At 34.1% G+C, this 16,276-nt stretch overlaps 2 protein-coding genes across 4 annotated transcripts; both read left to right on the top strand.

The window, feature by feature from the left end:
• The first annotated feature begins 2,906 nt into the window (after nucleotides 1-2,906).
• LOC123314787 (myosin heavy chain 95F) lies at nucleotides 2,907-14,863 on the top strand. Of its 3 annotated transcripts, XM_044900136.1 has the most exons (17): nucleotides 2,907-3,090; nucleotides 3,715-3,788; nucleotides 3,849-4,406; nucleotides 4,683-5,092; nucleotides 6,426-6,583; nucleotides 6,643-6,807; nucleotides 6,870-7,093; nucleotides 7,155-7,346; nucleotides 7,408-7,632; nucleotides 9,451-9,658; nucleotides 9,883-10,121; nucleotides 10,175-10,450; nucleotides 11,194-11,369; nucleotides 12,213-12,254; nucleotides 13,859-14,085; nucleotides 14,318-14,518; nucleotides 14,590-14,863. In XM_044900136.1, the coding sequence occupies exons 1-17, from the start codon at nucleotides 2,910-2,912 to the stop codon at nucleotides 14,739-14,741; spliced, it is 3,708 nt and encodes a 1,235-aa protein (XP_044756071.1). In that variant the 5' UTR covers nucleotides 2,907-2,909; the 3' UTR covers nucleotides 14,742-14,863. The 3 variants fall into 3 exon arrangements, with proteins under 3 accessions (XP_044756071.1, XP_044756072.1, XP_044756073.1); XM_044900137.1 differs by lacking the exon at nucleotides 12,213-12,254; XM_044900138.1 differs by lacking the exons at nucleotides 9,451-9,658; nucleotides 9,883-10,121; nucleotides 10,175-10,450.
• Nucleotides 14,864-15,492: 629 nt separating this feature from the next.
• On the top strand, nucleotides 15,493-16,017 carry LOC123314789 (39S ribosomal protein L33, mitochondrial). The gene is made up of 3 exons (XM_044900140.1): nucleotides 15,493-15,609; nucleotides 15,662-15,765; nucleotides 15,826-16,017. Exons 1-3 carry the CDS (start codon nucleotides 15,569-15,571, stop codon nucleotides 15,876-15,878), a joined length of 198 nt encoding a protein of 65 aa, XP_044756075.1. The 5' UTR covers nucleotides 15,493-15,568; the 3' UTR covers nucleotides 15,879-16,017.
• The last annotated feature ends 259 nt before the right edge of the window (nucleotides 16,018-16,276 follow it).

Below are 16,276 nucleotides of genomic sequence, written 5' to 3' on the forward strand. Positions count from 1 at the left end.
GAACAACTAGCGTTAGATAGATCACAGTGGAGGTCTTTGGACCACAGTTATAATGGAGACTCGAGAAGAATACAGCGGCGGCCAGATCTGGTTGGTGACTACCCATGCCCAGAGTATGGAAGGATCTGTAGATCGCGGCTGGGTCTCTTCAGTCACAGGAGGGCACACATCAGTCGCAAGTAGCCGTAGGAAATTGGGGTTTAATAGCACCAATTTTTTTTCAATCTTTTTGTAGGTTTATTCTCGGTAACGGGATACAGCAATGTATGTATGACTATGGACCGTCTCTAGGAGGTCTGTAGCTTGTCTCTAGGAGGTCTATAGATCGTCTCTAGGAGGTCTATAGATCGTCTCTAGTCTATAGACTGCCTCTAAGCTATAGAGAATCATAGACTGTCTCTAAAGTTTCCCCAGCTTCAATATTCAAATGTTCAGCTTCTCCTGCTTCACTCCAGCTTTGTTCAGCATACATCCTCCTTCTTTATCATTGCTAAAAACCGCATCGATAAATTTGCTGCGTTGACCAGATCGCTGGTCACTGATGAATGAAATTCGGATGAGAAATTTCATACTTTCCATTCATAATTCCGGATCAGATATCAAAATCAATAGAGACGTCGTGTTTCCGGTTGTTTGGATCCGTTGCGTCAAAAATTCATTTCCTGCTAATTGTCCAGCCTTCCGAAAACGGAAACTGGAGTCTCGCATTCGAACCAACGATGCCTGTCGATGTCGAAGCTTTGTGGGAGCGACTCTTGATCCACTTGATGACCTTAAAAAGCGCGCCGTTGCCGCTATACCTATTACCTATCTCCCGGGATACTGTGTTACAAAAATAGAACTTATTTTATGGTATTTATCCCTCGTAAACCTGCGAAATTGGTTTTCTTCAAGGTCCGGACCATAAGAATGGAATGAAAGTTCTCTTACATACAGTACTAACTGGCAAAGAAGTTGATCTTTCAAAAAGGCCGCTTGAAGAAATGTTTGTTGCTGAGTTGGTGCAACTGTACTCTATACTCACATGGAGTTAAAGCGTCATCAAGTTTCTTTATTGAATTCAAAACGTGAACAAAATATTATGAACTGAACCTAACCGCTCTGAAATCACAAAAATCAGCTGCTTTCAATCTTCTATGAGACATTAATCTCAGTCAAAGCCATTTTCTCAAAATGACTGGTACTCCCAATCGGTCTGAATTTATCAAAAACATAATATTGAGATGTTGAACGAAATAATGATATTCATGAGATAAACAATTCTTCCAATTACAAGTGAAATTTTCTAATTTTCTTTCGTCCGGTCAGCTGCTGGACCCAAGAAAAAATTATGTGCATACCTTCAATCAAAACCAATCTAAGTGCGGACCAACTTTAATGGGCAGCAAGAAAATAAACTGCTCCACGTGAGTTAGGGATATTGACTTCAATTGCAAAAAAATATAGTTAAATGGAGATTTTTGTGATGAAAATTCATATCAATATGATTTCAAGTTGCAAATTAATTTTAGCCTGTAGGTCTGCAGCGTATACAGGATGGTAAAGAAAAATCGAGTAAAATAACGAAATTTTATTCCCAGAGAATTCAAGCATTTTAAGACTATCAATACAATGTATGGCCTCCACGGGTATCAATAACAGCTTGACATCTTCTTTACATACTACACACGAGGTTGTTGAACATTTCTTGAGGAATTTGGTTCCATAAACGAGGCAGAAGCTCTCTCAGATCCTTTAAGGATTTTGGGGATGATTATCTAATCTTCTTTGGAGCATATCCCATGCATGTTCTATGCAATTCAAATCTGGTGAGTGCGGTTGTATTGGTAAATGTGCAATACCAAGCTCCTCGCGCGCATTCTCAACTATGGCTGCACGGAATGCACGGTGCGGTCTAGCGTTATCGTCTAGAAATTGAAAAGTTTCACCAATAGCAGCGTGAAATTTTGGAACAACATTGTCAATGACATGCTCCCTATAGTATAAGGCGGTCATATTCCCAGGACAAATGTGTAGATCTGTGCGACCGTTGAAACATATCCCTGCCCATACCATAACACTACCCCCTCGGAATGGATGGACTTCCAATTGATATGTTGCCTTGCCCATTCCAGTCTTTGACGCTTATGGTCACGTGTTAATAGAACTCCTCTTAATGGACGTCTAGAACCTAGATTCACCTCTCTCAAACGTCGTCTGATGGTTTCGATGGAAACTTGGACCCTATCTGCATTTTGAAGAGTATTCCGTAGCATTCTACACGTAGATGTAGGGTTTCTTCTCGCCGAAACTGTGATGAAACGATCCTGATCAGGTGTTGTTTTTCGTCGCCCACCAAGCCTTGGTCTTTCCAACACGGAATCTGTCTCCCTGAACCTATTCCAAAGTCGAGATATCACACTTTGGCTGACTTGGAGCCTTTCCACTTCAACAACCTGAGTTAGGCCACTATCTGTAGCATTCCGATAGCCCTATTAGCCTCAGCGTTTGTTAATTTACGTCTTGGCATTTTCAGAAAACTCGTTTCAAATCGAAGCCGTTGATAAACTGACTTAATTTCAAAATAAGAACATTCATGAAGAATATGCAAAGAACGAAACTTCAGAAAAAAGGCGACCAGATTGACGAAATGTCTCATACTGATTTTTATTGCATCGATTCAAGTTGTTATTGAGTTTTAAATGATTTTACAGCGATTTTCTAGAAGATTACATTCTTTTAAAAACGATTGAATACGATATCCCTAACTTTTGTGGAGCAGTATATTAACATTCTACACCCTGCATGAAGAACAAATGTAATTTGATACGTTTGGATTTATAAGTTTAACGAGGCATAAATGAATACCACTTAAGTGCGATACTACGTATTTAAATTATTTACATATTTCTGATTTTTTTTTTCAGGACATGGATCTTGTGTGGGCAAGGCATCCCAGTGAGGGTTTTGTCTTGGGCAGAATTTGTGAAATTTTGGGAGATGAAGTTGAAATCAGTCCAATTGATTTAAAATTTCCAAAGATGACAATACCCTACGCTGATATATTTCCTACCTCTAAGGAGGACATCAACAGAGATTTCGATGATAACTGTAAGTTGAATCTTTATGAACAATCAAGATTCAAGAAGAACTGTGATAGTTCTTTCATGAGTAACATGGTATTTTATCCAAAATTGCAACTGCTTTTCTAAAGGTTATGGTCCTGTTCTTCTTTATTATAGATTGTAACATTTCCGAGATTAGCTAAATTGACCAACGCATTCGCCAGTTTGCAACAACTACCTACTTATTTTTATTTTATTTTTATTAGTTTCAGCTTGAAAATCTCATTTCATCAATCGAGATCAAAAAAAGTTAAACCGATTCGTTTAAATTTCTTTTGCTTCATTCAAGCAATTCCTTACCAATATCATCATTTTTTTCATTATCGTCGTTTGGTGCAAGACTATAATCTCGTAAGAGACTTACCATTTATGGAGGTCAGATCCTTCTCAAGACACTATAGTATCAATCATATTCTGTACAGAAATATAACCAAACCATATGCCTAGAAAGTATAAAGTCAGAATAACTCCTAGGTTTTCCCATTAAGTCGTTGTAATATATAGTTTTTTTCGTTGATGATGAAGACTGGCTGAATTTTCTCAGCTTTTCGTCGTTGAACTTTGAAATTACTAGTTTTTTCGGTTAAAATAGAGGGATGAATTATTTCAGGTGAAATGATGTTTCTCAATGAAGGATCTCTATTGAATAATGTAAGAACGAGGTATTATAAGAATAAAATATACGTAAGTACCAACGACAATTCTCTTGTGAATCGAAAATTAATTCTACTTACAATTTTTCAGACCTATGTCGCAAATATATTGATAGCTGTAAATCCCTACAAAGAAATTCCATCCCTGTATTCCAAAGAAACAATGAAGAGTTATCAGGGCAGATCTCTTGGTGAAAGACCACCGCATGTGTTCGCGATAGCCGATAAAGCTTTCAGAGATATGAAAGTTCTTAAACAATCGCAATCCATAATAGTATCAGGTGAATCTGGTGCGGGTAAAACAGAATCGACGAAACATCTTTTGATTTACTTGTGCGACATGTGGGGGGCTCACGCAGGTCCTATAGAGCAAAAAATACTAGATGCGAATCCTGTTTTAGAAGCCTTCGGTAACGCCAAAACCACCAGGAACAACAACTCGTCGAGATTCGGGAAATTCATTGAGGTTCACTTCGACAAGAAGTTTCAAGTGGTAGGAGGACATATTTCCCACTATCTTCTTGAGAAATCAAGAATTTGTTCCCCAATTGGCGAAGAAAGAAGCTATCACATTTTCTATATGTTGATGGCAGGAGGACCAGAAGATTTGAGAAAGCAGCTTTTCCTAACGAAACCGGATGATTTCAATGTGAGAATGATTCTTTTTCTTCCTTCCTTTCAATATTTATTTCGCACTTTCTCACTTCGGTATTAACTATTTCATAAAATACTCGTCACTTTTATTTGAATTTCTCAACTGTTAATTGTAACTGAGTTTTAAATTTATTCTTGAATTCGTGATATTTTTGATATTGAGTATTGGGAAAACTTAGTAGAAGTGAATTGAATTTTTTTACTTTAATCCTAATCCAACTGAAGATGCTGTGGTTATTTTTAATGAAAGACGATGATGTGATAATTTCAGTACCTCAAAAAAGGTTGCACAAGGTTTTTCACGAACAGCCGCAGTGAAAAAACTCTATCTGCAAATCAGAAGAGTGCGGATCACCTAAAGAACGGCCCTTTGAGGGATATACTCCTAGACGATGTGGGCGATTTTCAAGTTCTAGATGAAGCTCTCGATAGACTAGGTTTGAGCCAAACCGACAGATTCGATATTTATAAAACTGTTGCTGCAGTACTTCATCTGGGTAATATTGAATTCGAAGATGATTCAGATGATAGGAGAGGTGGCTGCAGAGTGGCCCAGAACAAAGGAAACAGTTTGAATATTGCTTCCAAGTTGTTGAACATTGATCCTACAGATCTCAGACAAGCTTTGGAATCCAGGGTGATGCAAAGTACACGTGGAGGCTTGAAAGGAACCGTCATTATGTAAGTCAGATTTGGATAATTTTGTAGTAGATAAATAATCGTAGGCCGTCTCCAAAATAATTAAATAAAATCTGGAATAGATACCAGACTTCATAAAGTCTTGCCAAGTCAATATGACATACAGTCTCGTTGAGAAGAACTTGTCTCGTCAGTGGGAGAGTCATATTTGGACTTTTAGATAGGTAAATACGAGGATTGCTATTTATGTATTGAGAATAGAAAGAAGAAACAATCGAATTCCATAAAAAAATAGGCGCTAATTACACTCGCAGTCCCGTTTGAAACGCTATTCTCGATAACTCAGGTAAAAACAGAAACTCTAAAAGTTAAGGCAGCTATATACTCGGTCGGTAATCAAAAATCAAGAGTGAATGCTCCGAGCAGGGAAAGATCCTTTCTTATTTACCACCTGAGGGGAGAGGAAAAGGAATGTCTCCCACGTTGATATTGGTAGAAATCGCTCTCAAAATTCATGACACATGATGCTGAACCGTTTTTAGAAATGAAAAAAAAATGAAAACGATCTAGAATGTTTACGGTTTCCTACAATTTCTGAATCGGAATTAAAATCATAATAATTAAAACGAAAACGGAAAAAAATTGCGGACTCATCTCAAAATGAAAACGGATTTCAAACAAAAATCAAACTTCATTACAAGTTGATTAATTTCTCAAGTATATCATGATATAAGTATATCATATTGAAATTGGATCACGAGCATCCATAACAGCTCATTTTCAGACAGAGCTTTGGCAACTACTTTAATATGGCTTCCAGATTCAAAACTAATAAACTGAATAGCTATAGTTCAGCTAATCTCCTGGATTAAAAAGTAAAATACCGTGTATTATTATACAAGGTGACAATTTAAAAACTTGCCAGGCCAATTATCTCGCGACAAGGATGTTTTCAGAGAAAATGCCAGAACAGGTCAATTATTATTCGGAAGGGAATATATTTTGAGCAGAATTGTAAGCCAAAATCTCCCCAACCCTAGGTTTAGGGGCTATCACTCCTAAATTCTAAATAGGTAATAGAGGGTGAGCTATACCTCCATTGGAAGACAATAGTATTATGTAGAGGGACATATTGTCTTCCAATCGAGGTTTAGCTCACCCTCTATTTCCTATTAAGAATTTAGGGGTGACAACCCCTACACCTAAGATTGAGTAGATTTTGGCTCAAAAGTCTTGACATAATTGGACTGGCAAGTTTTCAAATTGTCACCCTGTATAATATAACAATACATGTTTAGAGATAATTATGTATGTGAATTAATGGGAAATAATGAGCAATAAGACTAATAAGAGTATATTCATTTGTTTCCTAAAGGGTTCCACTGAAGGTACAAGAAGCGATCAATGCAAGGGATGCCCTAGCAAAGGCCATTTATAGCAACCTCTTTGATCACATAGTGTCTTGTATAAACCAAAGTATTCCATTCAAAGCATCCAGTTATTATGTTGGCGTACTGGATATTGCAGGTTTTGGTGAGTATTCTACCAACAATTTTTTTCTATTTGTTTTAAATTTCTTTTCGTTTCCGTAGAATTCTTCACCGTTAATAGTTTCGAACAGTTCTGTATTAATTACTGCAACGAGAAACTACAACAATTCTTCAACGAAAAGATTCTCAAGCATGAGCAGGATCTTTATAAGAGAGAAGGTTTGAGTGTTCCAGAAATTTCTTACATTGACAATCAAGACTGCATAAGTGAGTTCTCCTTGATTACACATAGTTCATTACCAAATGATTTTCGTCTCTCCATTTTTCAGATTTAATCGAAGCTAAATCCAAAGGTATACTCACTCTCTTAGATGAAGAATCCAAACTTCCCAAGCCGTCATATGTTCATTTCACAAATGAAGTGCACAAAAACTGGCCCAATGAATTCAGATTGGGACTGCCTAGATCGTCGAAATTGAAACTACATAGGAATTTGAGGGATGATGAAGGATTCTTGATCCGACATTTTGCTGGAGCCGTTTGTTATCAAACGGTAAAATACCATCATTTATTTATTTCGATTTAGCATCTTTCATCTATACTTGGTTTTGCAGATACACTTCATCCACAAAAACAACGATGCCCTGCACGCTTCCTTGGAAAGTATAATTCAAGAAAGTAAAAGCAACCTCATACAAAAGTTATTCTCTAACTCAATGGCTCAAAAAGGGAAGCTAACGTTCATTAGTGTAGGTAACAAGTTTAAAACCCAGTTATCTGAACTTATGGAAAAATTGAAATTGAATGTAAGTAATGCATATTTTCTACCTTTTATTCAGTTTAGTATATGTCTCATCTATTTTTAAGGGTACTAATTTCATTCGATGTATAAAACCTAATAATAAAATGGTAGATAATCAGTTCGAAGGTGCTCTAAGTTTGATGCAACTCAAGTGTTCTGGTATGACCAACGTTTTGGAACTTATGGAGCATGGATATCCGAGCAGAACCGAATTTGCTGATTTGTATAACATGTACAAGGAATATCTTCCGAAGGAATTGGCAGTTTTGAAACCGAAAATTTTCTGCGAAGTAAGTAGAGTTTTTATAAGCGTTCTGCGGAAAAACATTTTTTTTTTGTGATGTCTATATTAGGGTCTCAGTTGAGTGTATTTTTGGATGAAATGAAACAACTGAATCGTTTATGAAGCATATGAAACAGATAGATCTATCGGATGAAAAAATCATCAATTTTCTTTCATTGGTTTATTGCCATTGTTGTTGTGTTTCCACTTCAATTACGTCACCAGCAGCTGGGGCATATAGATCATTTCGTCAAGCAAAACTCATTTTGAAGCTTAATGCTTTCAAAGTCTCAATTCGTTCTAATTTTGTCCTCGATTGTTTTTGACTCGTTACGATATTTGTTTACTGTGCAAATAATTATTTATATTATATAAACGGTAAAATATGTTGACTAGATTTCGTTCAAAAAGTCCTTTTTTCAGTTCTGCGTGAAGCTTTTCATCGAATGTGTGGGTATTTTTATAAATACGAAATCAATTAGCTTTCAATTTTTGGGAATAAATTTCCCCCAGAATTTTAATCGATTGGACACTAGGATCTTTTTATGAAAGCTGGAGGTTTTCAATTCTATTTGCGCGTATATGCTCGACTGGGCAAAGCCTTCAATTGACTTTGCTTGATTGAAAAACAGGATAAAATATATTCATATACAGACAGGACGAATTTGTACTCGATTTCACTCATTTTCGATGCTTTTGTAACAATTTCCTACATTCCACACATTCTTCATTCAACAGTGAGAGTTCCTCGCCAATCATAAAGCTTCACTATATATGCTTGCAAGGGGTATAGGGGATGAATATTTCTTCAAGAAGAATAACAAGGTGATATAAAATACCTTTTCAATAAAGAAATACAGAATGTATTTAAAAAAAAAATTATATTCGTTATAAAATAAGAGTAAAAATTATATCGAAACTGTACATTTATGAAATGATGGAAAATTAGTTATGTATTTAGCTTGAGAAAAGAACCAATCTAATTGGTAGATGGCATTCACGTGATCCCTTTAGATTGGTTTCTCTCTTAGTTCTTAGGAAAGCTGTGTACATCAACCAGTACCTATACTTCCATAAAAAAATATATTAGGAATTTTAAGGGTAGATGGGTAAGGGTGCCAATACACTGGTCAACAAAAAATCCGTTCGATAAACGAGTCGATGGTCAAGTTATAGGCATCTTGAATTTTCTTGTCGATATTCAGAAAATACCATTCCAATTCAGTGGAAACAACTAGATCAACTAGTTCTCTAGTACTAATATACTGGTACAAAGATTTGTGCAAAAAAACTGCGTATATAGGACTCAAATCACTAAATAAAAAATCTGCATCAAAAACATTATTTAACAGCCAAATATACTAGACCATGTCCACGTGTAATTCAGAAATGTTCAACTTAAAAACTCAGAAAACATCACTTGAATTTCAGTCAAATGTAATGAAAATTAATCACATTAATTGAAGAAAGCGTATTTTGGAAAATATAATTAGTAATTCAGAAAAAAAATTTGAATAATATTCATATAGGTGAATTTCAATTGACCATTTTTGAAATTGAATGGATTAATCCGAATTTCTATTGAATATTTCTGAATTACAATTGGGAATGGTATACATGGTTATCAATTGGATCTATCTAGAGATTTGGAAAATATATTTTTTCTTCGGTGAGCCAAATGCAGCGATGGCAACTTCATTACCTGCATGAGTGGGTTAAAAAAGCGAAAAACGTTATTTTTACTTGAAGATAAATCACTTTCGAAACTGTAGATACAACCTGCCGAAGAACTATTTGCCCTTTCAATTTAATGATATATTTGTAGGCGATGTTGCACAGTCTAAATCTGCACGAGAAGGATTATAAATTTGGCATCACAAGAGTGTTCTTCAGGCCAGGAAAGTTTAGTGAATTCGACCAAATTATGAAATCAGATCCAGAAAACTTGAGACAAATGATTGGAAAAATAAAAAAATTCCTTGTCAAATCTCGTTGGCTGAAATGCCAGTTCGGAATTTTAGCTGTTATCAAGAGTAAGTCCAGTTTTGATTTAGCCTTTGGTTGGTCTGTCAACGTGAAATCCTATAATTAACTGAGTTCATAATTAATATATTTTGACGTACCGTTCTGAAGTAGTTCCATATTATCTTTTCTTCTCAAAGCCTTTTTCCAATTTCACTTATCTATAACTCGATAACCCTTTAATGGAGTTACATTTGTAGTCACAAGCGAACAAGTTATTTTTATTCTTTTTTAGTAAAAAATATAATGAAAAACAGAATCTGTTCCATCATCTTGATACAGAAACAGGTAAGGGGTTATTTGGTCAGAAGACGTTACGGACCAAAAATAAGATTGACTCGGCAATTGAAGAGCTTGGATAAGAGGCTAGCTAGCATCCAAGATAACTCCGTTCAAATTAAAAGTCGAGAAAATATCGATAAGGCTGTTCAAAGAATGAAAGTCGATATAACTTCCACACTGCAACGTATTAAGGTAAGAATGCCTTATTGGTAGTTGATTGATATTTTAATGAAAATATTTGAAAGACTGACCAAAAACTAACCGAAACGGATTGCACCAACATCTTCAACAAATTTGAAAATGATGTAGATGTACTGAGGAGAGAAGTACAAAGAAAATTAGAAGAACAGAAAATGGCAGAGGAGCAAGCTAGACTGAAAAAAATTCAGGAACAAATGGAGAGGGAGAAAAAACAGAGAGAAGAAGAACAAAGGAAGAAACAAGAAGAGGAGGAAATGAGAAAAATGAAAGCTGAATTGGAAATTCAACGAAAGAAAGCGGAAGAGGAAAGAAAAAAGCAGGTATAAAATATATTCTATTGAAAAACTGGAGTAGAAACTGAATATTTATCCGGTTTTCCCAACGTTCGTCTGTTCATGGAAAATATGTTTTTATTGTTATTCACTTGTTTGATGAGTTGACCTATATACAACCCAAAAATTTGTCGATGATTAAAAAACTATGTAGTGGGGGCAGTGGGGCTTTTCGAACGAATTTCCAAAATCGTGGATTTTTTTTTGGCACCATATATAATGCTTACTCATTTTAGCTTTTATCATTCTCCATTTTAAGCCATTATTTCGGACAACATTTGTTTGGTTTTGATTGTTAGCCATCATCAGATTTTTCGCAATTCTGCATGCCAGAAGATTATTTTGAATAGGGTATTCAAAAAAATAGGCACCATTTCATTTCTCTGAACCTCTTACATTCCATTGTCATCGTCAATATCTTTCATTACATTTAGGAAAATTCGTCTGTTGGGGTAAACAAAAGTGATCTAATTTTTTTCATTGGACAAAGGAAAACATTATACAATAATTCAAGGGAATACAAATTTCAAAAAAGCCATCGTCGAAATTACTGAAATCAGATATTTTAGCAGAATATCTTTAACATCAAACAAACAAGTTTATTCAAAATATAAATTTCTCTTCATCATGCACTATTCAAAATAAAGCTATTATTTACTAGCGTTGATTGAAGTTGAAATTGCCTATATCCTAAAATAGATTTATTTTGTTCACCTTGTATTTAATCACAGGAAGAGGCAGAAGCCAAGCTAGCTCAGGAACATAAGGAACGACTTGAAAAAGAAGCTCTAGAAGAAAAACTATATTTGGAACGTGTAGAACAAGAAAGGCAGGATCATGAGCTGGCTTTCAGATTAGCACAAGAAAGTGATGGTCAGTTAGAAGAAAGTCCACCCTTGACTAGGAAGTGAGTATAGATAAGTCGATGAACTCAAATAAAAAATTCGTGGTTTGGTAAATGAATAACCTCCATACTTTTAAAAATAAGGATAGATATACAATGATCTCAATATAACATAGGAAAATTAGATGCTAAAAATGAAAAGTTTGGTATTCCGTCGATCAACCCTCAAAACTACTAACGTCTTCATACTGATCATTACATTATAACCATCAATTTAAGAATCCGGAGTATGCATTCATGAAGAAGGAAACAAAATCATCTAAAATGTTTACAATAATAATGCAGATTTTTTTTAGCGTTAGTTCATAATATTTTATACAATGTACTGAATATATGAAAACCTCTTGTGAAGGTTTGAAAAACAAAAAATTTTCAATCCTCTGACGATGTTTAGTCATTGGCCTATTGAAGCCGGTTTCCACTCTGAAGCGGATATTCAGTTGAATTCGGTTTCTAGCTGTTTTTCCGTTGAAGCTATAGTTTCCGGTTGAAGCTGGTTTCTAGATGAAGCTGGTCTCCAGTTGAACCTGGTTTCTAGTTGAAGCTGGTTTTAAACAAAAGGTTTTGCCAGCCATTTTCATCGAATTTCTCAAACTTAGTCGAATGTTATTTTCGTTTCAATGCAAGATATGTATGGAGGATGATAATTTTATATCAATTTTTCTTCTACATCGAACGTCTCTCATATTCGATTCAAATCTCTACTTGTGATTTATTGAAGTTTCAGTGAAATGAATGATGTTTTTGATATTCATTTGCCAAATCATGTATTATTGATCTCGCTTTTTTGTTAACTTTTGATATCAAGATTACCGCTCAATTTATATGATTCTTTACATGACGCAGCAGTGGAGTGGATTCTGCTAGGCAGTCCTTCAAACTCAACAGGTATTTTTTAAGAAAACAGTAAATGTACTAATATTCGAATTTAATCTTGAGTTTTAGTCGCATAATGTTTTTTCATTATCTTCATGTTTAACAAGAATGAGAAATCGGAAATGTTTATAAATTTTTCATAAGTATAGGTATTGGAGTATTGATTTCGTGCAATTACTATGTTCAGTATTTAATTGGTTACTTTAGTTTTATGAATATATGTAATGGATAATTAATGTTCTTAAATTATTCTTGATTTTTTTCTCAAACGGCTCATTTCTGATTAGAAAATGCCATTTCTGAAGTGATTAAAGTAAATTTTCATTTTGCCAGCGAATTACCTTGTGAAGTTAGTAAGAATTTTTGTTATACTTATCAAAAGAAAGAAGGAACTAAAATGTGTTGGTGGTGATTCACAGCGGTTTATTATTGTGTATTGTGATTTGTTCTAAAATTACATCAAAATATTCAGAAACGAAGTACATTTCATTATTCTCCATGAAGATAATGTGAAAACTGGAAGTTTACTAACAAATTAACGGAGGGAGGTAATATTATCTATTTTATTTTGTTACTATTCGAAACTAACGATTCCATCCAAATTCTTTATTTCACTTCTACATTAATTATGTGTTGTGTTCAGTTATTGAAAGTAAGTTGATATAAAATCAATTCCTAATTATAACTTTTTGAATACTACGCCTGATGCGAAATTTGTTGAAAGCAAATCTTTCTTCAGAAATGAGTAGGAATTAAGGTTTCTCATGCATGAAATGATTCCCTCAAAATTTTTTCCGTTTGAAGTTACAGCTTGGCTTAATTAAGCCAGAATTATAAATACATAAAATGTGCAGTAACTGTATATCAAAAACGGCATTTTCAAAATGCGGTATTATCAATACAGAAACTGTGCAGTCACTGTATATCAAAAACTGCATTTTTAAAATGCAGAATTATCAATATAGAGACTCTGCAGTTTCAGTATAGCAATTTCTGTGCTGCATTCACGTAGCACTTGTAATGCAGTACAGTTCATTTGCTGTATATATATATATATTTATTGGGAAATTTGTTGGGAAATAGATTGATTTATGAAACAATAACAAATTTACTACAAATTTATCGGGCTCTCCGAAGAAATCGCTATTCATTCTCTGGAATTGTACTCATTAGTCATTATACATAGAACATATTTTTGAACTTTTTCAGCCGAAGTTAGTGGGACAATCGAATAACACCAACTCAAAATAGATTATACGATTTGTGATAGCGAAATACATGTCGTGGTTTGAAAATTCGTTTTGTGAAAATCGTATAATATGTTTTAAGTTCAATTGTAAATTTTCATCAAGTATCTGCCACATCAATCCTGTAACACCAAGTCACAAGTCAGTTCTTCATTGGTTTCTTCGAACTGAGTTATGAATGAGTAAAATTTATAACATTTACAAATGATTGTTACTTTGCATCAGTTGGCTTTGAATTACTCATACAATATAATTATTCCTAGAAGTCCTAGATGGTTTAAATAAATAGTTGGAGGGATGTCTGCATGTCTATCTCAGTTTGCATAAACATATCATATGTATTTGTTATGAAGATGGCGTCATTTTTAGGTCAGACGCAGTTAAAAATCAACAGGCAGCTCTCAGTAAAGGTAAATACGATTTATCGAAATGGAAATACTCTGACTTGAGGGATACCATAAATACGTCATGCGATATCGATCTCCTCGAAGCTTGCCGTCATGAATTCCACCGCAGATTGAAGGTTTACCATGCTTGGAAAGCAAAGAACCAAAGACGTAGTATTATGAATGAAAACGAAAGGGCGCCAAGATCAGGTAAATTTAATCAAAAAATTGTTTGCGAATAGTCCACAGAATTATTAATACGTTCATTTAACTTTATATAATAGCCGCTACATAGTATACAGGAACACGTACATTATTCGCAGTATTTAGGAATCGAACAAACTTTTCTATATAAATTATATGGTATAAAAATGAGATGTGATAAAATAAGAAATTCAATATCTTTCTACTCGCATTTATTTCAATCGAGATTATCTTACAGTGATGGAATCTGCCAATAAAACTCCTAGACTTCAACCAAAAATGAACAAGGATGATAATTACAAACAGAGATATTTCCGTATACCATTTACGCGGGGTGATCCGAATAAGAAAGGATTTTGGTTTGCTCATTTTGATGGTCAATATGTGGCAAGACAAATGGAATTACATCCAGAGAAAGTTCCGGTTTTATTAATAGCAGGTGAACACACAAAGATGAAAAGCAGATGATGACTAGTATGATATCAATTAATATGAAAACACTGTTTACAGGCAAGGATGATATGCAAATGTGCGAACTATCTTTGGAAGAAACTGGACTAACAAGAAAGAGAGGAGCTGAAATTTTGGAGAGCGAATTTGAGAAGGAATGGTCCAAAAACGGCGGTAAACCTTATTCGAAACCATCTGATAGGAAGAAATGAGAACTTTCAAATTTTGATACATCGGAAAATTGTTGCATAGAAGGAATTAATAGATTAGTGGTGATAAATCATATGCATTGTATTTAATATAACTTTGGAAATAAATATTACTGTTGAAATTATTTCATTTTCATCCTTTTGTCTGTATCGTCAAACCTTGAGTAAAATCTATCAATATATTATTTTCTACAATATAAGTATAACGTGTACGACTTTCTGTAGTGATTGTAAAATATTGTGATTATCGACTGTTCTCGGATGTATAAAAATGAATATAACATTAACACATTCAAGTGGTTTACTTTTGTTATTTCAATCATTTGAAGGATTTCTGTTTTCAACTTTCGATTAGTAGGAAGATGGTCAAGATGGAAATATATCGAGGCAAATTTTATTTCATTATTTCAAAAATAATTATTTATTCTAAATGATAATGCAGAAAGTTCATTATTGGTAGTAAAAGTACTCTTTCCTAGTAGAAATTCAATAAAAATAAACAATATATTCCCCCTTCTCCTTAACCTCTTTCCGCTTAAGATGACACATACTGACGTCATGAATTATTCGCTCGCGAAAATATGGCTTAGGTCTTAGGAGCACATTGAACTAAAACTTTCCATGTAGGAGCATAGTACTCTTTTTTTTTGTCATGTCATATGTCATAACATAACATCACAAATTGAGGTTATTTTCATAGGTTAATTTTTATTTAACTCTTGCTTAAAATTGTGGATATTCCAGATTTCCCTTGATCCTCTTGTTAATCAAACAGCGCTGTACCTTTTCATTTTGACTGTAACAATCAAAATTAACAACTTCACAAAAATATGTTCCTAACCAATGTATTGTTAAAAAAAGCGAAGAGCAAGTGAGGGCTTTCAAAACATTAATTCCTTTTCAATCTCAATTTGATTTTCTAGGTCAATAATGGTTCAAATGGAAAGTGTTATAAGTGGACACACATTTAATAAAATAAGGGAAAGGCTGGCAGATAAACTGGAACTCATCAGGTTCGACCCTCGTAGTAAGTTTAGAAGATACAAATAGCAGTACTGTGAATTTACATGTATCTAATTTTTTTCAGTTCAACAAGAGTGCTTATATAAGGAGAAGAAAAAAGTCAGAAGTGTTCATTGAGGAATTATATGGAAACAAATCCTCAGCGGAAAAATGTTATAAGGTCAACTATGTTGACTTTTCAGTTAGTCTATTTATTATTGTTTGTAACCAAAATGTATGGAATTTCTAATAAATTTCAAGAAAATTGAGACCATCATAGTATTCCGTTTAGGAAGGAGTTTTCTTTATGCTTAGCTTTAACTCGCATTGGATAACACCCCGTTACTCATGTACTATGCCATTATGGAGCATATTATATTCAAGTAGATTTCATCAAATGTTTTCAAGCCTGGACATTTTATGAATTTTGTCAATAATTTATAAGTTGTTACTCTTTGTAAAATCAAGAACATGATATTTTTGTTACAATTTTGTCCCACATCTCATATATCAGTATCTCGTTTCTTGAACTAATT

Source organism: Coccinella septempunctata, chromosome 6, assembly GCF_907165205.1.
Source record: "Coccinella septempunctata chromosome 6, icCocSept1.1, whole genome shotgun sequence".
NCBI lineage: Eukaryota > Metazoa > Arthropoda > Insecta > Coleoptera > Coccinellidae > Coccinella > Coccinella septempunctata.